The sequence below is a fragment of the Schistocerca americana genome, chromosome 4 (genome assembly GCF_021461395.2).
Source record: "Schistocerca americana isolate TAMUIC-IGC-003095 chromosome 4, iqSchAmer2.1, whole genome shotgun sequence".
Classification (NCBI taxonomy): domain Eukaryota; kingdom Metazoa; phylum Arthropoda; class Insecta; order Orthoptera; family Acrididae; genus Schistocerca; species Schistocerca americana.
The window spans coordinates 610,493,187-610,518,525 of NC_060122.1; the positions used below are offsets into that span (position 1 = coordinate 610,493,187).

Here is a 25,339-nt window from a genome sequence, read left to right on the forward strand (position 1 = left end):
AAGCTCTTAATGAGGTGACACAGCTATGAGCACTGATGTGTAGTGACTGCATGCAAGCAGTATTAACAACATAACACTGAAACCACAAGATGCTTTTGACCACTGCTATATCTTAGTTCCAAGAACAGTCTCAATTCCCCGAACCTTTCATTTTAAATTTACCTTGTATAGTTAACATGATGTCTTCAGTTTTCATCATACAATTTCCTAAAATGATAAAATCATCTACATATAACAAGACATAAGCCTTAGTGTTTACATTCATGTAAGTATGTAGGCACCCATCAGTATGTCTTCAAACAAAACCTAGATCATTAACAAACTAGTCAAACATTAAATTCCAACATTAAATCATGGTGGCATCTTTACATAAATTTATTCATCTAAATTTTCAATGAAGAAAAGCACGTTTCAAATCCATTTGATTTGCAATCAGTTTTTCATTAGTCAATCAGCAAGAGAGTTGCCAACCTTGCTGCAAGAGCATATTATAGTCAAAACCTTTTGTTTGGGAATAATCATGAGTAACTAATCTAGCTTTGTAACTACTAATACTGCCTACATCTTCATGTTTCATTTTAAAAACCCACTTAGTGGCAATAGCCTTCTTGTTTTTTTTTAGGTAATTTATATATTGTACAGGTCTTGTTTTCAATTGTTACAGTCATGTCTTCTGCTACAGTGTGAAACTATTCTTCTTTATTCAATTTGTCGAAGATGTCACTGAAAGTCCCCAGAACTTCCTCAACATATATCTTCACATTTGGTGCCAATACAGAATAGTCTTACACTTCTGCGGATCAGGAGATTTCATATCTTCAGTTTCATTATCACTTGATTTGGAGTCATTTACGTAGTCATTGACATTTTCTTCATCAATGACAACCTTGTTCTTTTTGTCTTCTTCACAACAGAACCATCTTCACATTAAAATCAAAACGATTTTCGTGAAACTTGAAGTCTTGTAAGAATGATGTGTGTCTATTCTGGTCACCTTAAGAGAATCCATTAACCCAGTATCCAATAATGAAGCAGTTCTTTATTCTAGTGTCAAACTTTATAGCAATCTCTTTTCCAGGAAGTCTTCAATGTGCTGTGCAACATAAGACTTTATGTTTCTACAACTTTGGCATTTCACCGTACCATAGGGTAATGGGATCTGGTTTGTCTGCTCAAAAAGCTTAATTTTGTTTCTCTGAGAGTATTTTTTTTAAATGGCCAAAGGTGTGTTTCGAATCATTGTCCTGCTGAAATATCCAATTACCACGCATATTCTTTCTCACAAGTGTAGCCGTATTCTTTTATAGAATGTCGCTGTACAGGAAATAATCCATTTTGGCTTCTGTTTGGACTAGTAAATGAGCCCCATGTCTAGAAAGCTAACCCCACACCATGACGCTGCTCCCATCATGTTTGATGTTTATTATCTGGTACTTTTTGTTGTCCTCTTGGGTTTTTGGTCTATGTATATCTGCACACAATCAGAAGAAACTACATTAAATTTACTTTCATCAGTCCATAAAACCTTACACCAATTTGTAGCTTTCCAAGTTTGATGTTTCTTTGCAAACTCTATTCTCACCTTCCTATTTTTTAAAATTTATGATTGGTTTATATGATGGTCATATACCATTAAATCAACAGCTATTAAGTGACATTTTACAGTAGAAACATCTAGGTTCAGTCCACAATGCTGCTCCAGATCATCCCAAATTTGTCGGGCTAATTTTCCTGGATCAGCAGCTGACTGCTTACAAATCATTCTGTCCTCCCTCTCTTGTTATTTTTTGAAGACGACCTGATGTTAGCTTATTGGCTACTGTTTCTTCCTGTCGACTCCACACATTCATTAGTTGTTGTGATATGCCATAGTCTCTAGCAATACTATACTGCAACTTTCCTTCTTTGGAGCATGCAAAACGGCTTGTCTCATATCAACTGAGTCTTCTGTGTGTGCATGTTGGTGTTCTGTGTACCTTAAATAGCCGTCTATTACTGCTTCTGACCAAAAAAGATTTTTCAAGTTTACTATCCAACAACATGCTGCAAGCCTTGTTGGTGATGTTTCTTCAGGCACTCAATCACTCACTCAATTTTGTTGTACATAAATTCATACTGGAATCCCCCCCTCTCATGCTTTTTTTTTCTCTTGAAAGAACCTTTCTGTTTTGTCTGTAGGACCCATGATATCATTATGTAACAGCTCCAAAAGACATTTTGCTCTTGCACTCTTCTGTTTGTGTGAATGTCTTATTTTTTGCCTTCCATGCAGATGGTGCACAATTCTGATGTCTTCATGTTTTCAGTGTTCACTCTTTCCACACATTCTGGGAGTACTTTTAAATTGAGAGAATTTGTGTGTCCTAACCTATGGTGCCATATTGGCAGTGTTTCAATAAGAAATATCATACCATAGATCAGTAGATTTTCTTCCATTTTCAAATGTAACCACTTGTTTCCAGTTTGTGCTCTTATAATAAATTGTAAGATAGTCCAACAAAAAATCAACAGACTGCCTTTCTGTTGACATAGCTGATATCAGTCATTTCACTGAATGGTGATGCCTTCAAAACAGTTCCAGATTGCAGCATTAATGTATACCCGTCTTTCAACCATTTGTCCAATTTTATCAATGACTTTTTTAGTCACTTGAGTACAATTACCAGGAAACTGATTTATTAAATGCGCAAAAAAAAAAAGAAAAAAGAAAAAAGAACCATGCATCCGAACTCACAGAATCCTCTTGAGAGTCACAGTTTACTGAGTTTTCAGAGACTTTCTTTTTTTGTTTCTGTTATTGCAGTCAATTCTTTTGTGTCCAAATGCACCACAGTTATAACATTTAAAACTAAACTATTTTTTGCTACTGAAATATGCTTGTCACTTCCACTGACATTCATGAGTTTGTTTTCCATTGAGTTTTCTAATGACAAACTGCTACTGTACATATTAAACACTGTGTTCAGTCCTGAGTCACCTGCGAATCTCTTCTTAGAGGCTGCACGTTTATTTCTGTGATCCGTGAGCTTGTTTTTCACAAAACTTAGCTTAGATATAATTTTGATTGCTGTTACAATATTATCATATTTTTGTGGCATTATTAACAAAAATAACTGTCACACCTGTTAACCAGAAGTCATGTATCATTTTTTCAAATTCTTAGAAATGCTCACTCACTGTACTTTTTGCTGAATGGAGCTTCAGTTGTAGTAACTGTACACATAAGTAACTGACTAGTGATGCTTTTTCTTTTAGATGTGTCACACAAGTGTTTCCGCATTTGAAACATACTGCTACTTTCTTTCACGTATTCCAGATGATTGTCCGCAATTAATCTGTTATTTTTGAACAACATTTTTAACTATGTTCTGTGAGATTTTTGAGTTGTTTTTCATTCTCAGTTTGTTCCTTTCTCCATATAACTATCTACAAACTTCACTTGTTCTGTGTATTCTTCAGAAGTGAGCTGGAATAAATCCAATTTGTATAGCATACCTTGCATTTTAAATTTCCGGTTTCTGAAATTGTTTCCATCAAAAAGTGAAACTCAATATTTGCTTTCATATTCTTCTGATGTCTTGACATTCCAACCCGACAAACCAGAAATACTAAAAAACTTTCATAATAGTTACATTTTAGCCTTCCAACTACACTCCTGGAAATTGAAATAAGAACACCGTGAATTCATTGTCCCAGGAAGGGGAAACTTTATTGACACATTCCTGGGGTCAGATACATCACATGATCACACTGACAGAACCACAGGCACATAGACACAGGCAACAGAGCATGCACAATGTCGGCACTAGTACAGTGTATATCCACCTTTCGCAGCAATGCAGGCTGCTATTCTCCCATGGAGACGATCGTAGAGATGCTGGATGTAGTCCTGTGGAACGGCTTGCCATGCCATTTCCACCTGGCGCCTCAGTTGGACCAGCGTTCGTGCTGGACGTGCAGACCGCGTGAGACGACGCTTCATCCAGCCCCAAACATGCTCAATGGGGGACAGATCCGGAGATCTTGCTGGCCAGGGTAGTTGACTTACATCTTCTAGAGCACGTTGGGTGGCACGCGATACATGCGGACGTGCATTGTCCTGTTGGAACAGCAAGTTCCCTTGCCGGTCTAGGAATGGTAGAACGATGGGTTCGATGACGGTTTGGATGTACCGTGCACTATTCAGTGTCCCCTCGACGATCACCAGTGGTGTACGGCCAGTGTAGGAGATCGCTCCCCACACCATGGTGCCAGGTGTTGGCCCTGTGTGCCTCGGTCGTATGCAGTCCTGATTGTGGCGCTCACCTGCACGGCGCCAAACACGCATACAACCATCATTGGCACCAAGGCAGAAGCGACTCTCATCGCTGAAGACGACACGTCTCCATTCGTCCCTCCATTCACGCCTGTCGCGACACCACTGGAGGCGGGCTGCACGATGTTGGGGCGTGAGCGGAAGACGGCCTAGCGGTGTGCGGGACCGTAGCCCAGCTTCATGGATACGGTTGCGAATGGTCCTCTCCGATACCCCAGGAGCAACAGTGTCCCTAATTTGCTGGGAAGTGGTGGTGCGGTCCCCTACGGCACTGCGTAGGATCCTACGGTCTTGGCGTGCATCCGTGCGTCGCTGCGGTCCGGTCCCAGGTCGACGGGCACGTGCACCTTCCGCCGACCACTGGCGATAACATCGATGTACTGTGGAGACCTCACGCCCCACGTGTTGAGCAATTCGGCGGTACGTCCACCCGGCCTCCCGCATGCCCACTATACGCCCTCGCTCAAAGTCCGTCAACTGCACATACGGTTCACGTCCACGCTATCGCGGCATGCTACCAGTGTTAAAGACTGTGATTGAGCTCCGTATGCCACGGCAAACTGGCTGACACTGACGGTGGCGGTGCACAAATGCTGCGCAGCTAGCGCCATTCGACGGCCAACACCGCTGTTCCTGGTGTGTCCGCTGTGCCGTGCGTGTGATCATTGCTTGTGCAGCCCTCTCGCAGTGTCCGGAGCAAGTATGGTGGGTCTGACACACCGGTGTCAATGTGTTCTTTTTTCCATTTCCAGGAGTGTATTTGCTGCTGGACCCATATCCTGACGAGTAAAGAATCTAGTAGCAGAGCTTGGTCGAAGCAAGAAACTTCATTTTTAATTAATTTATTCACTGACAACAGTACAATAAGTTAGATTCACTTTGAAACAACAAATACCATACACACTTAAATGTGCAGAACAAGTCAGAGACTCTCCATTACCAAAGAGAAATACTTAACTAACAAATTTAAGGAGCATATGGCAGAAATAGAATTGCTGTTCTTTCACATTTTGCTTGCTTTAGTTTCTCCTTGTACTGTGGAAATCATTGTTGTTACAATTGCCTCATTGTCACTGATTCTACTTTCATTGTGGACATTCTCAAAGAGGTCAGTTCTATTTGTTGGCTGTAGATCTAATAAGACCTTATGACACAAGTCTAAGAAGTTGAAGTTGCAACTTAACTTGTTGTGGAACCTTCAAAACCCTCCACTTCACTCTAATTTAGCCTCACACAAGGAATTTAACAAAACTCACAGTCTGCAACAGCATTGTTCCCAGAAGTGGTCAAAGTCCCGTGGATCTAAATGCTTTTTTAGTACACTTGAAATGCCATCTTCTCCAACAGTTTTACATTCTGTTTTTGAAGTAATCTGTTGCATTCTGAATGAAAGAAAATAGAGAAATATCAGTACATGATCACAGCTGTCACTGAAAATTTACTGGATTACTTTAACATCTGCTGAAACCCCTTCAAAATTTATTTGTGTTTTTTGAAATGTTACTCTAACAATTTTTTTCTGAAATTTGTGTTGTTACTCTCTAGCAAGATATTTACTTCAATTAAGATTTATGATAAGTTGAAAATACCTTGTAGGCTGTGATAGTTGGTTACAATGAGCATCATGTTGGAAGGTGGCTCCATGCAGAAATAGGGAGTGATGTGGAAGCATAGAGGCTGAGGCTTGCATAAGTGTTATGGCAGAAACAGGGGAAACAAAGCCCCTGTTGCCAGACTGTGTTGTTGCTGACGACAGTCAGGTTCATTTGGCTATGTTACATTGTATTACATGCTCAAATTTATGAGGAGAATAACAAATGTTGTAACCAATTACAAGCAGTCATCTACAGGAGAAATATTACTTCAAATCCTGATGACATTGCATCAGCTGCTCCACAGCTACAGTCTGTGTCACATCGGTAGGCAAAAACAACTGATGCAGCTTTATGAAGATATCAGGCACAATTTTTCTCAAAAACTTGCTTATCTGACAACAAGGGCAACAAAACTCGATAAAATAATTTTTATTTTACTGTATCACACAGTCACTTATTGATAAGAACCTGAATTGGAATTCACTTGTTACAGATCTACATCTACATCTACATCTACATGGATACTCTGCAAATCACATTTAAATGCCTAGCAGAGGGTTCATCGAACCACCTTCACAATTCTCTATTATTCCAATCTCATATAGCGCGCAGGAAGAATGAACACCTATATCTTTCTGTACAAGCTCTAATTTCCCTTATTTTATCTTGGTGATCATTCCTCTCTCTGTAAGTCGGTGTCAACAAAATATTTTTGCATTTGGAGGAGAAAGTTGGTGATTGGAATTTCGTAAGAAAATTCTGTGGCAACGAGAAACGCCTTTTTTTAATGATGTCCATCCCAAATCCTGTATCATTTCTGAGACACTTTCTCCCATATTTTGCACTAATACAAAACGTGCTGCCTTTCTTTGAACTTTTTTGATGTACTCAGCCAGTCCTATCTGGTAAGGATCCCACACCACGCAACAGTATTCTAAAAGAGGAAGGACAAGTGTAGTGTAGGCAGTCTCTTTAGTAGGTCTGTTACATTTTCTAAGTGTCCTGCCAATAAAACGCAGTCTTTGGTTACCCTTCCCCACAACATTTTCTATGTGTTCCTTCCAATTTAAATAGTTCGTAATTGTAATGCCTAGGTATTTAGTTGAATTTACAGCTTTTAGATTAGGCTGATTTGTTGTGTAACCGAAGTTTAACGCGTTCCTTTTAGCACTCATGTGGATGACCTCACACTTTTTGTTATTTAAGATCAACTGCCACTTTTTGCACCATTCCGATATTTCTTCTAAATCGTTTTGCAGTTTGTTTTGATCTTCTGATGACTTTATTAGTCAATAAACGACAGTGTCATCTGCAAACAACTGAAGATGGCTGCTCAGATTGTCTCCCAAATCATAACAAATCAGGAACAGCAAAGGGCATATAATACTACCTTGGGGAACGCCAGAAATCACTTCTGTTTTACTCGATGACTTTCCATCAATTACAGCTAACTGTGACCTCTCTGACAAGAAATCACAGATCCAGTCAAATAGCTGAGACGATATTCCATAAGCACGCACTTTCACTACGAGCCACTTGTGTGACACAGTGTCAAAAGCCTTCCGGAAATCCAGAAATACGGAATCGATCTGATATCCATTGTCAATAGCACTCAGCACTCCATGTGAATAAAGAGCTAGTTGTGTTTCAAAAGAACAATATTTTCTAAACCCATGTTGACTGTGTGCCAATAGACCATTTTCTTTGAGGTAATTCATTATGTTAGAACACAATATATGTTCTAGAATCCTGCTCCATATCGACATTAATGATATGGGCCTGTAATTTAGTGGATTACTCCTACTACCTTTCTTGAATATTGGTGTGACCTGTCCAACTTTCCAGTCTTTGGGTACGGATCTTTCATTGAGGGAACGGTTGTATATGATTGTTAAGTATGGAGCTAATGCATCAGCATACTCCAAAAGGAACCTAATTGGTATACAGTCTGGACCAGAAGGCTTGCATTTATTAAGTGATTTAAGTTGCTTCACTACTCCGAGGATATTTACTTCTACGTTACTCATGTTGGCAACTGTTCTTGATTTGAATTCTGGAATATTTACTTCATCTTATTTTGTGAAGGCATTTCGGAAGGCTGTGTTTAGTAACTCCGCTTTGGCAGCACTGTCTTCGATGGTGTCTCCATTGCTATCATGCAGAGAAGGCATTGATTGTTTTTTGGCTGCTAACATCCTTCACATATGACCAGAATCTCTTTGGATTTTCTGCCAGGTTTTGAGACAAAGTTTCATTGTGGAAACTGTTATAAGCCTCTCGCATTGAAGTCCGTGCTAAATTTCAAGCTAAAGTGTCTAAGCGCTGCAACTTTCCTGTTATGGATAACAGCAAACACTGGAGGAGAAAACGTCAAGTAGCTGAATTACTTTTTCTACTTTCATACACTGATCTGTTGTGGCATGATAGTCTTTGGTAACTCTTCTCAGAGGAAAAAAGTATTTGTTGCAGAAAAGCACGTAATTTGTGTAATATGTGATGTCCACTCTAGAACCTCTTGAAGATAGCTCATTAAACATAGTGACAACAGCCTTACATCACATTTATGACTGTATGAAGTTTGTTTTCAGTTATCAATAGCAATTTGAAAACAACAGTAACATTCATCATTACAAAAATGAAAGAGAAATTCTTTGCACAGATCATCAGTCCTCCATCAAGTGGCACAAAAATGAGTGAGGTGTTTAGCCACAAAAATCTTTGGCCGCTTGCCCATTGAAGTGAAGAATCGAATGGGTAATAAAATTAATTTCAAATGTAATCTGAAATGATTATATTTGCTTGACAACTCCTTCTACTCTACAGACCTTTTTTAAGGTGTAATTTTGTAATGGATGCATGTGTGTGTTTGGATGTATCATTTTCAAGTAACACGAGGGAGTGCTGCCCTGTAAGTTTGTCATAAACCACCACTACCTTGACAGGTAGCCCTCCCTGTCACTTTAAGGCATTTTCCAATTGTGTGTTGAAAATGATGAGGTTACCTGTCAAAATATCAGAGTTTTTGATGAATTTATCTGGTGCTATTCTGACGATTCATTACCTTACTTTGTTCCAGAGCCTACATTATAATGCCATCATCACTGCTCTCTTAGTCTGTGTCCTAAGCATCCAGTTGTAACTTTGTGATAAGTCCAAGGCTTACATTCATCTTCACCACCTTATCAAAGTGGTATTCTTGGAACTTTTCAACATGCCACAGACAGTTTGCCCTTGGTGAACAGAGGATGATGTCTGTTGCCTCATGCACAAATGATTCATTGTCTGTTATCTTGAGACATCCCCCATCCCAATAGCCTTAACATGTGCCCAAATTTATTCAATTTGATTATACTGGCATTGTGTAGGGGTGAACACAAAACTGTATGACCACATTCACATGCAGTTAAGTTTGTGTGTTTTCTTGTTTAAATCACCCAGTGGTTTGTCTTTTGTCGCTTGTGCTGACTACTTCCAGAGGTAATGGTTGTCACCAAAAACTGTATGTGGACTGCTTCTTGAAAGGAGCAGTATTCATTTCAGAATGATAGTCACTGCTGTTTTTCTTACAACTAAATGAAAGTTTGCTCTCGGGAACAAAACCATAAGAATGACTATTCAAGAACCTTTTCCTGTGTGAAAACTGCCACCACCATCACCACTCATTTTTCAGCAGGCTTTCCTGGAATGATCCTGATTCACCCATGTTTCATCAAGGTAATCTTTCTCAGGAATACGGCTGAATATTTAGTTGTCATTTCTTTCCATTAAAAACGTCCTTGTATCATTACTTTTAACATATTTAAAACCAGTGTCTTTTAAAATTCTTTTCATTGATGAAGTGCTACCCTCAAAGCCAGTTTCCTCTTGAATTATTGTAACAAGTTTCTGTGATGTTGGATATATTCACCATATGTTTACATTTCAAATATGGAGGATCTTAAAGCACCCTTGACAAAATCATTCAGTTATGTTTTAGGTTTCTTGCAGTTTCGATGCTTTCCAGGTGACATGAGGCCAACTTTTCCTGATCTTCCTATGGCTCTGACACTTTTGTTTACAGTTCGCTGTTCAGTTCTCTTGCTGACAACATGCTTATGAAGTCTGTTCTTGTGTCTTCAAAATGTAAACAGTAGCTACACTGCTACAAGAAGATATCATCAGCAATTGAATGAATAATTCAGTCACTCTGTTAATGAAACTGTATTGTCACATAGTATGGCACAAGTGCAACCTGCAGGAGTGAGATCCTGGCCGTCTAGCAGTAACTTGTGGCTGGGTGCCTATTTACTCCATATTTGTTTTTGGTAACTGACTGTGTGTTATTTTGTAGTTACTACCAGTTTCTCTTCAAAAAGGGCACATGGTTAATTCTATCTACCTTCTGATATTATTCTATGTATTCCTTTCCCCCTTAAGCTTTACTGGTAAGGATGTGGCCTTCTGGAATGCCAATATTGAGTTGTTGCCTCCACCCCTTTCTGATGATGCTGACAGCCAATAACAAACAAACAGACTGTTGCATTCATAACTACTACACAACACAGGTGCACAATTTCCTCAAAGGCATTAAAACTCATTCAAAAAAATTCACTTCAGAACTAAGCAAATACTTTCTAGTTAGACCAGTAAGTAGACTGGCTCACTTATTTGTACTTGATTACCTACAAACTGAAGAACAACTGAAGAATATTTCTTGAATTATAAATGATTATATATTGTACTTAATTATGCACCATTTCTTAAAAATATGCCTTGCTCAGTTTTGCAATCTAACAGGATCAGATAAAAAGCAAATCAAAACTGTTTTCTGTCTTTCCCCTGATTAATAAACTCTTTAAAAAACTGAAAATTTTATGATAACACAGTTTTTATTTTACAATGTCAGTTCCTTCAGGCATGCATGCATGTTTGAAGGGATGGTGGTGGTGACAATTTGCAGCTGTGTTAATATTAAAAAATTTATTCATAATTATGAATAAATTTCAAACACCATTTTTTCTGTGGTGTCTACCCTCTTTCCCTTTATCTATTGTCTCGCTAGTAGTACACTTACAGAACATTGTGGTAATTAAAGACGTATCTCACGGAAGTGTTATCTCCATCGGCATAGTGAATGAAGAACAGTGTCTGGATCACTACTTCATTTGTTAATGATGACTGTTTTTGATCTGGTGCCACGAGGTGTGGTTTGACAGTAGTAGCAAGACTGTTCCATCATATGAAGATGGTAGTCTAATCAGATTGAAACTGTTCATCATCAATAAAAAATATTTATACAGATGGTGTTTTTCATTCATTAAAATTCCGGAAATCTGAAGACATCAGAAAAGTCTCCTTCCCAACAACTCTTAATGACCAGTACTTCAGTGTGATACCAGCTAAAGCATAGTTGTGGAAAACCTTTTTGTTTCCCATTTGCAGTGTTGTAATTAATTAATAAGAAGGCAGTCTACATACAACTAAAAGCTAATTTCTTACAAAAGAAATGTACCACTGAAAATTGTTAATGTATCTTTTTATGGATGTAGGAGGAAATTGTGAGCATTATGTGAAATGAGAATAAATTGATACAATTTTTAAACATTCACTCTGTTTATTGGTCAATGAAGTACAGTATATACAAAATATTTTAAACTTGACTTTGTACAGATTTATATATAATATACACACACACACATGCACTCACACACACATGTATACATGTAACAATAATATTGTTTCATGTGGCAAACATGTACAGATTGTTTGTAAAACAGATGTAAATAATAAATTTATTAGTAATTTTTTGTGAACAAATTCTAAGAAATTAATGATCAAAATATTTCTGGAAATGCAAAAAGTGTTTCAGGGAATGATATTAGTTTTTTAGCTTATTTCTCCCTCTCTTTTACACATTTATGCAGTTGCTGACGTTTAGTTCACCATATGAAGAGCCTATAGTACTCAAAATATAGTGAACATCCTTTGTGATTACAAATTCTTGGCCTATGTGCAAAGCTTCATTGAAATTCCATTAGGAATGGTCATGTCACCTGGCAAGAGTAGTGGCTGTTCCAGGCACCAGGCCTCCAGAAGCATAAATATTTAAACTGGATGGCAATGGGTGGAGTCACTGGTCATAAAACTGCCATGGTTATTATTATTAGAAAAAGTACACAAGTGGGAAGTGGGGGGAAAGGGGAGGTGGTTGAGAAAACACTATGAAAATGGCCAAGACCATCATCTCCATTTCAGCACATTTATTGACAAGCTTGAACAGTTTAATTTAAAAAGATATGTAAACAGTATACTCAAGGGTGCTAGCTCACATCATGTTACAACACAGCAAAGAGAAATCATTCATGATTCATATATGCAAGCATAAAAGATCTGCACGGGGAATACTGGGCTAACTCAGATTTTGTGCTATTGTAGCAGTTGCTACTTCCCTTTTAAATTTGCCTAGAGTGAATGGATTAATTTGGAATTTGGAGATGGTCTAGCTCCATGGCAGTGCACTGATTTTTATTTGCAGCAGTTGATGAAGGCTAGGTGAGCACCTAGACATCAAATATCACAAAATTTCTTGCTCAAGGAGCATAACTCCACTAATATTTACAAGAAAATATTAATGAAGTAAGATGTTCATTGCTTAGTATGCTCCAAAGGAGAGAAATACATGTCAGTAGAAGTACCACAGTATATGTAATGTACCAATATCATAACTTATTGTTGAGTCTTCCCTCAGCCTGATTATTCAGTATGGACAGGAATTTCAGGTGCTCAATGAACAGAAAGTCAATTATTTATGTCTATGACAAAATAAATCTAGTAATTCTGAAAATTTAGTTACAGCAGAAACCTAAGTTAAAGCTTGCACCTGTTTGCAATATCACAATAAATATTTATGCTAAAAGGTTTTTAATGAAACTGACACTTTTGGTTGGTGTTTTGTAAGATTTACCAAGTATGTTTGTTAAAATTCCATTCTTTTGTTAGTCTCTCACCTTACATTTTCCTGTAATGCTCTCACAAAAGGTCTTTTCAAGAATTTTAGGCAAGCTTGTGGAGGGCTTTGTACATTATTAGCACATTATGTCATATTTGTTGGTGTGATAATTTTGAGAGCACCTTGTACCTATGTAAAGAACTATTCTCTTAAATCATGTAACACTAGTCATGAACGATTACTACTACTGAAAACTATGCTGAATTCTTGAGTGTATCAATTGAGTCTATTATACAAAAATATTTATTCCTCTCATAGCTTTTATTTAATTTTTAAGTTGCTTCTTCAGAATTAAAATATTCTACTCTGCACTGTAAATTTATGTATAAATAAAGCCAGCAGATGAAGAGTTTCTAGGCCCATTTAAACATACATCAGTTAAGAAAATATTTCACTGTAGGAAGTCATCATACTTTTACAGATTTTTGGTTGGATTTGTTCAAGAACGCTAGACCCTAAATAGTGATTAATTTCAGATCTTTTTGTGCATTCTATCAGTCCATAGTGTTATCAGCTGACTACTACCAGTAACAAAATATTTCTCAATTGGCATTCAGCTTACAGCTTCCTATCAAATGAGCAGAAACGTTCATGACTTATGTCATTTTGTTGATTTTCACAACATGTAGCACTGTTAAAAGTATATGGCATTTTGACTGCAGCCATTGAATCATTCCTGTTACTTAACATAAATATCTGTTCTGGACAAACAGTACAATTGAAGTTACAGGGAGTATTACTTGGAAGTGATTTACTATATATTAAGTTTGATTACTAGATACAAAATCTTAAATTGAAAACAAGATTTTCAACAAAGATTAGGCAGCTTCTCTATTGGGACACATTTCACAGAGGACAATAATGGAGAAATTCGCCTGGATAAATATAATTTGTAATGAGGATAAAACCTCTTATTCATGAATAAAATTGTGTGTGCAACTATCAGATCTGCTTACAGTTATCACAACATTGAGCTAATTGTAGTCCTCCTCGACATTTATTTGTACAGCTGTAGTTGCTGTCATGATTTAAGCATGGCCACATAAAATTTATCACAGTTTCCTGTTGCTTGTTAAATATCTATGGACTCCATTTTGTCACCTGACTAGAGAAATTAGAATGTGGACACACATTTCCAAATATCAGACTTACATATATTATTTACAGTTTATAGAAATAAGTAATTCCTGAAACACTGAACAACACAGATTTTTCTCTTTTCTAAGGACTATCAGACAGATGATCCTGGTATGCTTGTGTGGCCACAGATTGCTTACTTCAGAAATTTGTGTCATAGTCAGACCTCCTTCGTGCATACCCACTGGTACTAGATCCATTACCATTTCCATAATATGCATTGTAGTAGTATCCATTCCACTCAGAGCGCCAGCTATCATAAAGGTTTGCCATGCTGTTTTCTTGAAGTGAAGCTGATGAACGCTGTAATCCAAAAGGTTATTGAATGTAATCCTTAAATTTACAAACAGATGTTATACAGTGGAATATTATTACTAGTCAAACTTGAACTTCAATGATCAACCACGAAACTTATTCATGATGGAAGTGTCATGCAACTGAGCACAGCTGTTGGAATCATCACTACACTCTGGAGTTTTAAGGATAATTTAGAACACACAACTACGTTTGATGAATTTTACTATAGCTTCCTTATATCATGTGACAAACAGATTCATGTACAGAGTAAAGTTACATATCTTCCTATACTTTGATCTGCATTTTTTCATGTAATCCTATGCACATATGCTTATCACAGTTTATTAATAGTTTAAGGATAGTTATGAAAAATTAGTAAAAAAAGTGAGTGAACAAGTTTTGAATAGCACACTCTGAAGACATTTTGTATGAAGGACTCTAATGGGGAAATAGAGCTGACTGGATGTGTAAATTCAAGAGCATAGTCATACATTATGGGATGAACGGGAAACTGTTTGATTATAGTCTTAATATGACGGTCAACCCTTCACAACTGTCATAGCTTCTGCCCCTCTTAGAAGACTTACGTTAGGACACAGATGCAGTGGATAACATAACAGCTGCCTGAATACTGTGAGAATGGATGCCAGAGTACTACAGCAAGCACTATTATGCTACTGTCAGTGATTTTCAGTCTCCCAAGCCTAGATAGGTAAGTTGTAAGAAAGGCTGATAACTGTTGCATTTAATTGACTTTTTAATCTGCTTAGAGTCCCAATTTCTTGGCTTTGCCTGCAGGTACCATGTTCAAGACTGTTTTATTAGACTATACTATGTGATCAAAAGTATCTGACACACCTTTGTAATGCAGAATTGACCACTAGATGTCACAAGAGGCAGACCCACCCATGTAAAAGGAGGCAGAAAGTATTGTGTTTTAAGCAGAGAAGTTGTAACAACAGAAGAGCTCAGTGATTTTGATCATGTGCATGGATCTGAGAATCAGATCCATCAGGGGCATTTCTACCCATCTAAAGTTGCCCAAGCTGACTGCTGGTGATGTGACTGTGAAATGAGAACATGAAGCCTCATGTACTGGGACAAAGACTGTCAAGCATTTCAGAGGATGGTTGTAAAAAAAATCAAATGAGCTCCAAAGTGCTATAAGTAGCCCACCTAGCACAATGACTATGCATAGGGAGTTATAAAAAAAATGTGTACAATGGTCGAGCAACTTCTCATAAGTAACAAGTTTCTGTAGTCAATGATAAGCGTCACTTGAGGTGGTGTGAAGAGTGACGTCACTGGCGAGTGGAAGACTGGAAACAAGTGGTTTGGAGTAATGAATCATACTACATCCTGTAGCAACCAGATAAAAGGATTTGGCTTTTGCAAATTCCTGTCATCATTTATTGTTACATTTGCTGTAATGAATTACAGCAAATGCGGTGTTAGTGTTTGGGGCTGCTTTTTGTGGTTAGGGAACGATCCCCTTATTGTGCTTAAGAAAATGTTAAATGTGGAAGGATGTGAACACATTTTACAGCATTGTGCACTGCATACAGTAGAGGGGCAGTGCATAGTCAATAACTATTTGTACGGCATTACAATGCATCCTGTCATGGCCTGCCCAGTGGCCTGACCTGAAACCAGTAGGACACCTTTGGGATGAGTCAGAATATTGACTTCACTCCAGATCCTGGTGTCCAACATCACTACCTTCTCTGATTTTGTCTCTTGAGGAATAATGGCTGCCAGTTGTCCACAGACATCTCACTGAAAGTATCTCCAGCAGAGTTCAAGCCATCATAAAGGTAGATGGTGGACAAACCTCATATTAATGCCTACTAGCAGGTGTTCAGACATTTTTTATCAGATAGTACAAGTAATATTCTTCTAAATCTTATGTGTGGAACAAAAGACGTCATGGGCTTTGTTTTTGATCATGTTTTAATTTTATATGTTGCTGTTAATTAAAAAGTAGTTTTCATGATTATTCAAAAGTGCTGATAAAAAATCTTGGAATACTACAGGGTTATTACAAATGATTGAAGCGATTTCACAGCTCTACAATAACTTTATTATTTGAGATATTTTTACAATACTTTGCACACACATACAAAAACTCAAAAAGTTTTTTTAGGCATTCACAAATGTTCGATATGTGCCCCTTTAGTGATTCAGCAGACATCAAGCCGATAATCAAGTTCCTCCCACACTCGGCGCTGCATGTCCCCATCAATGAGTTCGAAAGCATCGTTGATGCGAGCTCGCATTTCTGGCACGTTTCTTGGTAGAGGAGGTTTAAACACTGAATCTTTCACATAACCCCACAGAAAGAAATCACATGGGGTTAAGTCAGGAGAGCGTGGAGGCCATGAAATGAATTGCTGATCATGATCTCCACCATGACCGATCCATCTGTTTTCCAATCTCCTGTTTAAGAAATGCCGAACATCATGATGGAAGTGCGGTGGAGCACCATCCTGTTGAAAGATGAAGTCGGTGCTGTCGGTCTCCAGTTGTGGCATGAGCCAATTTTCCAGCATGTCCAGATACACGTGTCCTGTAACGTTTTTTTCGCAGAAGAAAAAGGGGCCGTAAACTTTAAACCGTGAGATTGCACAAAACACGTTAACTTTTGGTGAATTGCGAACTTGCTGCACGAATGCGTGAGGATTTCGCACATTGTGTCTGTTCACTTCACCATTAAGAAAAAATGTTGCTTCATCACTGAAAACAAGTTTCGCACTGAACGCATCCTCTTCCATGAGCTGTTGCAACCGCGCCGAAAATTCAAAGCGTTTGACTTTGTCTTCGGGTGTCAGGACTTATAGCAATTGTAAACGGTAAGGCTTCTGCTTTAGCCTTTTCCATAAGATTTTCCAAACCGTCGGCTGTGGTACGTTTAGCTCCCTGCTTGCTTTATTCATCGACTTCCGCGGGCTACGCTTGAAACTTGCCCGCACGCGTTCAACCGTTTCTTCGCTCACTGCAGGCCGACCCGTTGATTTCCCCTTACAGAGGCATTCAGAAGCTTTAAACTGCACATACCATCGCCGAATGGAGTTAGCAGTTGGTGGATCTTTGTTGAATTTCGTCCTGAAGTGTCGTTGCACTGTTATGACTGACTGATGTGAGTGCATTTCAAGCACGACATACGCTTTCTCGGCTCCTGTCGCCATTTTGTCTCACTGCGCTCTCGAGTGCTCTGGCGGCAGAAACCTGAAGTGCGGCTTCAGCTGAACAAAACTTTATGAGTTTTTCTATGCATCTGTAGTGTGTCGTGACCATATGTCATTGAATGGAGCTACAGTGAATTTATGAAATCACTTCAATCATTTGTAATAGCCCTGTATGAGGAATCTTCAAAATGTTTCATTATGTATTTTACACTGTAGTCTTATTGCATTCTTTGGCATGATAAATACTTTCATTACTAGTTGCATTGTTCCAGGAAATACTTCTATAAAATAACTAGTATCAAAAGCATACAAAGTAAATATACTATGGAGCAGTGGAAGTGGTGACTGGAGGGACAAGTATGGAAGTCATTCCCCCCCTTTTCCCTTTTCCAACTGTTCTGTAAACTTTGCACACTCATGTTCTCACTGGTAGACCTTAGTTGTCAGAAGATCCATGTTGAAATAAACTCAATAAACTTTGTCATCCAACAATAATATCAACGGTGCTATCTGGCATGGCTATGAGATGGCCGATGGCCGATTGCCATGCCCAACACATTATAAAGTGCTTGCTTGGAAGTTAAGTGTTTGACCAAACAGCAATCTGAAATAAAGATTTTACAGTCAAAAGCAGATAATGAGTTGTTTCAAACAATTATGGCTGCAGAATGATGTATCGACAAATCTGTTTAAGGCACTGCTGTAAAATGGAGGCCTGTTCAGATGTATTTTTGCATGAATTATGAATCATATTGTAGCAAAATACACTGTTGTTATTCTTTTGTCAATGTACAAATCAGTTTCATTTTTCATTATATTGACATTTAAGTGTTCATGAGATATGCATGTTACATTTAACCCCTGCTCCCTGGAAATAAAATGAACAGGCATTTTGAAAAATTGTTGGTATAATGAGAGGAAAAGAGGAAGCGGACATGAAAGGCAGTGGTGAGAGGAAACTGTGTTCACAAGTTTGAGTCAAGAGAAGAAAAAAAAAAAAACATAGCAGTTAATCTAAGTTACTGTTTCTTAATTATCATCTTCTGGAGAACTAAGAAAGTCATCTACTTGCACATTTTCTTATTTTCTATTGGGTTGTATTGGCATTGTTAAGGGAGAAGCCTTAAAACCTTTTTGCCATTATGGATGATATTTAGTCAAGTTCAAATTGACTGTAAAGGTGCTTATGTCACCTGACTTCCTCCAATGCCTGTGAGTGAGTACAGTAGCTCTAACATGAAATATTTTTCTCTTCTAGCTACTGCACAATTTCTCCCTTCATTGTGTTTGAATTATGACTTTTTTACTCATTCTTTGAAACATCACTGTCATTATACATGATGATGACACAACTCTCCTCTAAATCATTTAATAAAAAATAAAAAAGAAGCAATGTTCACCACATCTCTACTCATTTCCTAATGACAATCACTAGATTTGCTGAACATAAATATCAGTTTGTATATTTAATGAATCCATTTTCTGCTGATGCTATATGACATAAAAATGTCTGTTGCCTTTCCCAGTCAGCACTTTCAAGCCACGTTTGTCTTTAGATGTGCTTCCTGGCACTATTTTGATTGTCAGATCTCAGCAAGATGAATAATAGGGCAAGGAATATTTTCTTTCTTGATGTAGTGTAGTGTATTTTTCTTGTAGAAGTGGGTCTATTGCTACAGTATGGTATCTACATCAGAATGCATCTTCCTTCGCTGCATTTTCTGTATCAAAATCCCAAACATTTTAAAATATTGCCAGTTGAGTGGTAGCCCCCTGCTAAACCAGTCTTGTTGCATAAGACATCTGTCACTTTTTGTTATATGAAATATGAAGCATGACTGTGAAATTTAATTACATTACGACAAACGATCTCCGATTAGAAATTGTACAAATCACTGACAACTCTTCCTCTGCTAATATCCTTTCTTGGAGAATGAACCATGTATCTCGAATTCAGATTTCCTTCCCCTGTGCTTCTGCACATGTTATTCTCTGCACTGTTCGGGGTGAAACACCACAGGTCCTCAGTGTTCTTGCCTGTAGTGCCAACAAAATTTTATTTCTTCTGAGATTGTCTTCAATGTCACGAAAAAATTCGTATGTATTGCAGATGATACTGTTCATTTAATCCCATGTGTCTTATAACAGCCACTTTTAGTCATAAACAAGACTAGAAATATGCAATGAAAATCAAAGCTCTCTCAGCAAACATACAACACTTCCATATAGTGAACACATATGCAAATGATCAAAAGCAATTCGGTGACAAAGCCAGGCTGGTGGCAAACTAAATTATGGACAGTCGCCATGTAAATTATGTCAACAATAGGACCTAGTAGTTGTTGCTTATTATGATGCTATATGTGTAGCAGCCATGGCTTGCTGACACTGACTCAACAGTGTGCACTTAGTTGTGGACTCAATGAAAGACTTCTCATTGGCAGGTAAAGAAGTGGGGGAGGCACTGACTGAGAGAACTGACAATACTATCCCAGGTATCTCTTTCACTGCTACCTAGTTCAGATAATTTGGAAAGAAAAGTACACTGTACTTAGTTCTTTGATTGACTTCATCTGCATATACGTCTACATGACTGCTCTGTAATCCACAATTAACTGCCTGGTAGAGTGTTCACCGAACCACCTTCAAGCTATTTCTCTACTGTTCCTCTCTTGAACAGCATGAGGGAAAAATGAATACTTAAATTTTTCTGTGAAAGCTTTAATTTCTTTTATTTTATTACAATTATCATTTCTCCCTATGTAGGTGGGCACCAACAAAATATTTTCACATTCAGAGGAGAAAGTTGGTGACTGAAACTTCATGAAAAGATCCTGCTGCAACATAAAGCACCTTTGTTTAGTGATTGCCACACAAACTCACATATCATATCTGTGGCACTCTCTCCCCTATTTCATGATAATTCAAAACTAGCTGCCCTTCTTTGAACTTTTTCAATGCCCTCCATCAATCCTATCTGATATGGATCTCACTGTGTGAAACAGTACTCCAGAAGAGGGCAGACAAGAGTAGTGTAGGCAGTCTATTTAGTAAACCTGTTACATCCTCTAAGTATTCTGCCAATAAATTGCAGTCTTTAGGTAGCTTTTCCTGTTACATTTCTATGTGATCAACTTAACCCTCAGCTACTACGGATGTTGACAGGAACACAATTACTATGGAGAGGTCTCTCAGACCGCCTTTTTATTTTATTTTTTGTATAAAACCCCTGTTTTGATGAATATATATTTTCATGACTTCCTGTTGTTCGTTACACGTCTTGAAAACAGACTTTATGGAAATTTGCATTTTTTAAACATCTACAGCTACATCTACATGGATACTGTGCAAATCATATTTAAGTGCCTGGCAGAAGGTTCATCGAACCACCTTCACAATTCTCTATTATTCCAATCTAGTATAGCGTACAGAAAACATGAACACCTATATCTTTCTGTACAAGCTCTGATTTCCCTTATTTTATCATGGTGATCATTTCTCCCTATGTAGGTCAGTGTCAACAAAATATTTTCACATTTGGAGGAGAAAGTTGATGATTGGAGTTTTGTGAGAAGATTCCATCGCAACAAAAAACGCCTTTCTTTTAATGATGTCCAGTCCAAATCCTGTATCATTTCAGTGACACTTTCTCCCATATTTTGTGATAATACAAAATGTGCTGCCCTTCTTTGAACTTTTTCGATATACTCTGTTAGTCCTATCTGGTAAGGATCCTACACTGCGCAGCAATGCAGAATTTAAAACAGTTTGAAAACTAAAACACAGCAGAATTTGCAATTTTATTTTTACTTTATGTATTACTAAAATAACAGCAGATAGTTACCTCTCTAACCACTCACAGATTATCGTCAGGAAGACAGTATTACAGATTCACTACATAACTGTAGGAAAACACATTTCAGTTATGACAAACTGTATTTGGAATCAGCTCTGAGTTTACTACTCATCATTTTAGCATTAGAGCAATTATTATACCCCATTATTCTATCTAGGGAGAAATTTTGCCAAATTTTTGTTTTAAAAATCAAGAAGATAGTAATTACCTTATGTATTCTTCCAAGGCCATGAATCAAATTCTAATTGCTTTCAGCCTTCATGCATTGCACACAGACCCTCCTACAATTCTCAAACCTAATCAAAGTGCCACACTATTGACAAGGATACCTTGTTTTCCACTTCAAATAAGGAAAACAAAAGGCTAGGATCATATCTCCAAAATAGAAAGTTTTCTACAAGACTTTTAAGAATTTGTTGCAGTTCAGGTAGCTGTAAGACAATGTTTAGTTGCCTTGTTCTTACATTAGCGGCTTCTGTTTTCTCCATTTTTTTCTTTCTGTTCTTAGCAAAGAAGTATGCTTCTCCATTGACATCATCCATCACATCTTCATGACTTTCAGTTTCTTTCTCTGAATCAAAGTCAGGGTCATCATTACTGTCAACAGAGCCTTCATCTGAGAATTCACTGAGATATTCTTGAATGCCCACATCCGTCTTGCAAAGACAACATTGCATTGAAGGTCTAGCTTTCCTCACCAAGGAGAAATGGTAAAATTCAACAAAAACACAACTCGCAAACACTATGGTACACCTGTGAGACCTCTCAAGGTCCAAAATAAACAAATTGCAAACAACAATGCCATATTTCTGGCATTTGTAGCCTGTCATCCAATAGGATGGTATGCAGAAGAGTGTACTTCATCTTGCTGGGGAGCGTGAAATATCAAAAGACAAAAAAATGTAGTAGCCTGAGAGATCATCCATAGTAGTTAAAGGTTAAGTTATTCATAATTATAATGACTCAAATATTCAGTTTGATTCATGATCTTTAGATTTGTGTAATTTATTGCGTAACCAAACTTTAGCAAATTTCTTACAATCCTTGTCAGTACGTTTTCTTCCACTTTAGTTTATAATTTACTTGAACACCAATAAATTTTTCACGTCTAATTTTGTTTAATGTGTGACCATTAATGATTGTTTCTAGTTCCTCTGTATCATTATTATGTGTTTAAAACTGCATGATATGAATATTTCGCAAATCAAGTAAAATCTCTTTGCTTGGAACTACTTGTACAGAAGTTGAGCTGTTGTCTTGCAGTGACTGGCATGACTGAGTTGGTGTCCTCAGTTAATATACCTGTTCTATAAGCAAACGTCAGTTTTCAAGTAGTTCACTGACAAATTAAGCAGGCAGCTCATGATGTGGGCAAATGCAGAATATAATAGACTTAGAATCAATAGTTACAAAGGTTTTATCTGTGGTTTAGAGCAGATAGGGGTAGGGGTGGATCCCACTGTTATGAATGTCCAGGGAGTTTTAAATTCACCAGAGTAAATCTAGACACATACACCACATTCAGTTTTGAGCTTAAATTTTAAATAAGCCCCATGATTTCAAGGCTATACACACAGAGGATAACTAGGACATTGTAAATATTTTCCCTTGCTGTACAGTTGTCCTAATCAACAAATTTTTGTTCTGTTAGCCTTACATATTCAAAACAGCAGGGTAAGGCATTGGTTTTCTGCTTGGTGCTTGACTGGTTAGAAGTCTATGAGCGTTCTTCTATGACAACTTCAACAAAGCTACACCCTTGTATCTGTACAGAAGAGAGAAAATTCTCCTGTCCTATGTTTGTATTGAATATATTTCACTTACGTGTGCCTTCTCCATCAGAGGGTGGACCCATCTCCTTGCACTACTTGTGCCATACTGTATCTTATATGGTTACAGTTTAAGTGAAAACTTGTTCATTATTGCAGATGATAACAGGACAAGTATGTTCTGAATTTTAATGTTTTGAGTGTTCAAGACTATTTCGTAAGACAAGACAGAGTCCCCCCCCCCCCCGCCCCCACACACACCTCTTAAAAATTTATGTTTGAAAATGGGGTGTGGGATTATGAGTAATTAAGTGGTTCAGATAATGTGATTTTGCAAATAGAAACACAAAAGCTTACCTAATAACAAGCTTTAATTTTTTAGTAAATATTGTTACCTTCTTTGGTGGTTTATCATATGGTTTGTCATTCCATACATCTTCCATATTATAGAGATCTTCTGCTCCAAAATTATCAAGGCCACCCATATGGTTTTTGTTTAATTCATTCAACATATCTTCTGTTAAAGGTGTAGGTTGTCTCTTTTTGTTGTTCTTATGGCGGTTCACAAGCTGAAAATATATCAATAAAGTTCAGAAGAAGTGAAAATCATGTACTGGTAGATATATGGATTCAACTGACACAAAATTTCTTCAGTCACTAATTTCTAAGATATCTCCTGGTAAACAAAAGTAAAAACACAAACAAAAAAAAAAGCTCTAATCATAAATTAACAATGACTGACAATATTTGAATTTCCTTTTTGAGTCATCAGTCTTCTGACTGCTTTTATGTGGCCCACCATCAATTCCTCTCTTGTGCTAACATCCTATGTCCTCAATTATTTGTTGAATATATTCAAGTCTCATAAGATGAACATTAACAAAAGCAAAATGAGGATAGTCAAATTAAATCAGGCAATGCTGAGGGGATTATATTAAGAAATTAGTCACTTAAAGTAGTAGATGAGTTTTGCTATTTGTGGAGCAAAATAACTGATGATGGTCAAAAGAGAGAGGATTTAAAATATAGACTGACTGTGACAAGAAAAGTGTTTCTGAAGAAGAGAAATTTGTTAACATTGAATAGAGATTTTCAGTGTCAGGAAGCGCTTTCTGAAATAATTTGCATGGAATGTGCCCATGTATGGAAGTGAAACATGGACAATAAATAGTTTAGACAAGAAAAGAATAGAAGATTTTGAAATGTGGTACTACAGAGTAATGCTGAAGATTAGATGGATAGATCACATAACTAATGAGGAGGAACTGAATAGAATTGGGGAGAAGAGGAACTTGTGGTGCAACTTGACTAGAAGAAGGGATCAGTTGGTAAGACACATTCTTAGGCATCAAGGGCTCACCAGTTTGGTATTGGAGGGATGTGTGGAGGGTAAAAAAAGTAGAGGGAGACCAAAAGATGAATACACTAAGCAGATTCAGAAGGATGTAGGTTGCAGTAGGTACTGGGAGATAAAGAAGCTTGCACATGATAGAGTGGCATTGACAGCTGCATCAAAGCAGTCTCTAGACTGAAGACCACAACAACAACAACAACATTATTCCAGTCTCTGTCTTCCCCTACAGTTTTTATCCCCTGCAGTTCCCTCTAGTACCATGGAAACTATTTTCTGATTTCTAAACATATGTCCTATCATCCTGTCCCTTCTTCTTCTCAGCATTTTCCATATGTTACCTTCTTTGCTGATTCTGTAGAAAACCTCCTCATTCCATATTTTACCAGTCCACCTAATTTTCAACTTGCTTCAGTAGCAACACATCTCGTCTCTTCTGTTCCAGTTTTCTCACTCTCTGTTATTCACTAGTGTGACATTACTAGCAGCTGGTTTGACTGCTGTAAGATGGAGTGAATCTGACAGTTCGGCTGTGGGCCAGTGTGAACGTTCGTTGGGGCAGCTAAATGTCAGAGGGCAGTGACAGGTGAGCTGAGTGGAAGCAAAGATGCCTAGCAACCTGTGAGGCCCATTGGTCACTGGACTTTTCCTGGCAGGAAGAGCAGTGCATTCTGGTGACATGGTCATGGGATGAGGTAATGTGGAGGGACCTGTGGCTTCACCACTAATATGATTTTAATGAAATTACATTAAAACTTATTACAAGCATGCTAGAGAAAAACCAATGACAGTTTTGGAACTGCTGCAGTGGGACAAGCTCATTGAAAATAAATTCAAGCCTGAAGC

At 37.7% G+C, this 25,339-nt stretch overlaps 1 protein-coding gene across 1 annotated transcript in view; it reads right to left on the reverse strand.

Moving 5' to 3' along the window:
• Window positions 1-11,483: 11,483 nt before the first annotated feature.
• LOC124613650 (mucin-2-like) overlaps window positions 11,484-25,339 on the reverse strand; it is a 160,026-nt gene continuing 146,170 nt past the window's right edge. The window contains exons 10-11 of the mRNA XM_047142364.1: window positions 23,538-23,711; window positions 11,484-14,338 (exon numbers count right to left, since the gene is read on the reverse strand). Coding sequence (XP_046998320.1) covers window positions 14,177-14,338; window positions 23,538-23,711 — 336 coding nt within the window. The 3' untranslated portion in view covers window positions 11,484-14,176. The remainder of the gene's footprint in view (window positions 14,339-23,537; window positions 23,712-25,339) is intronic.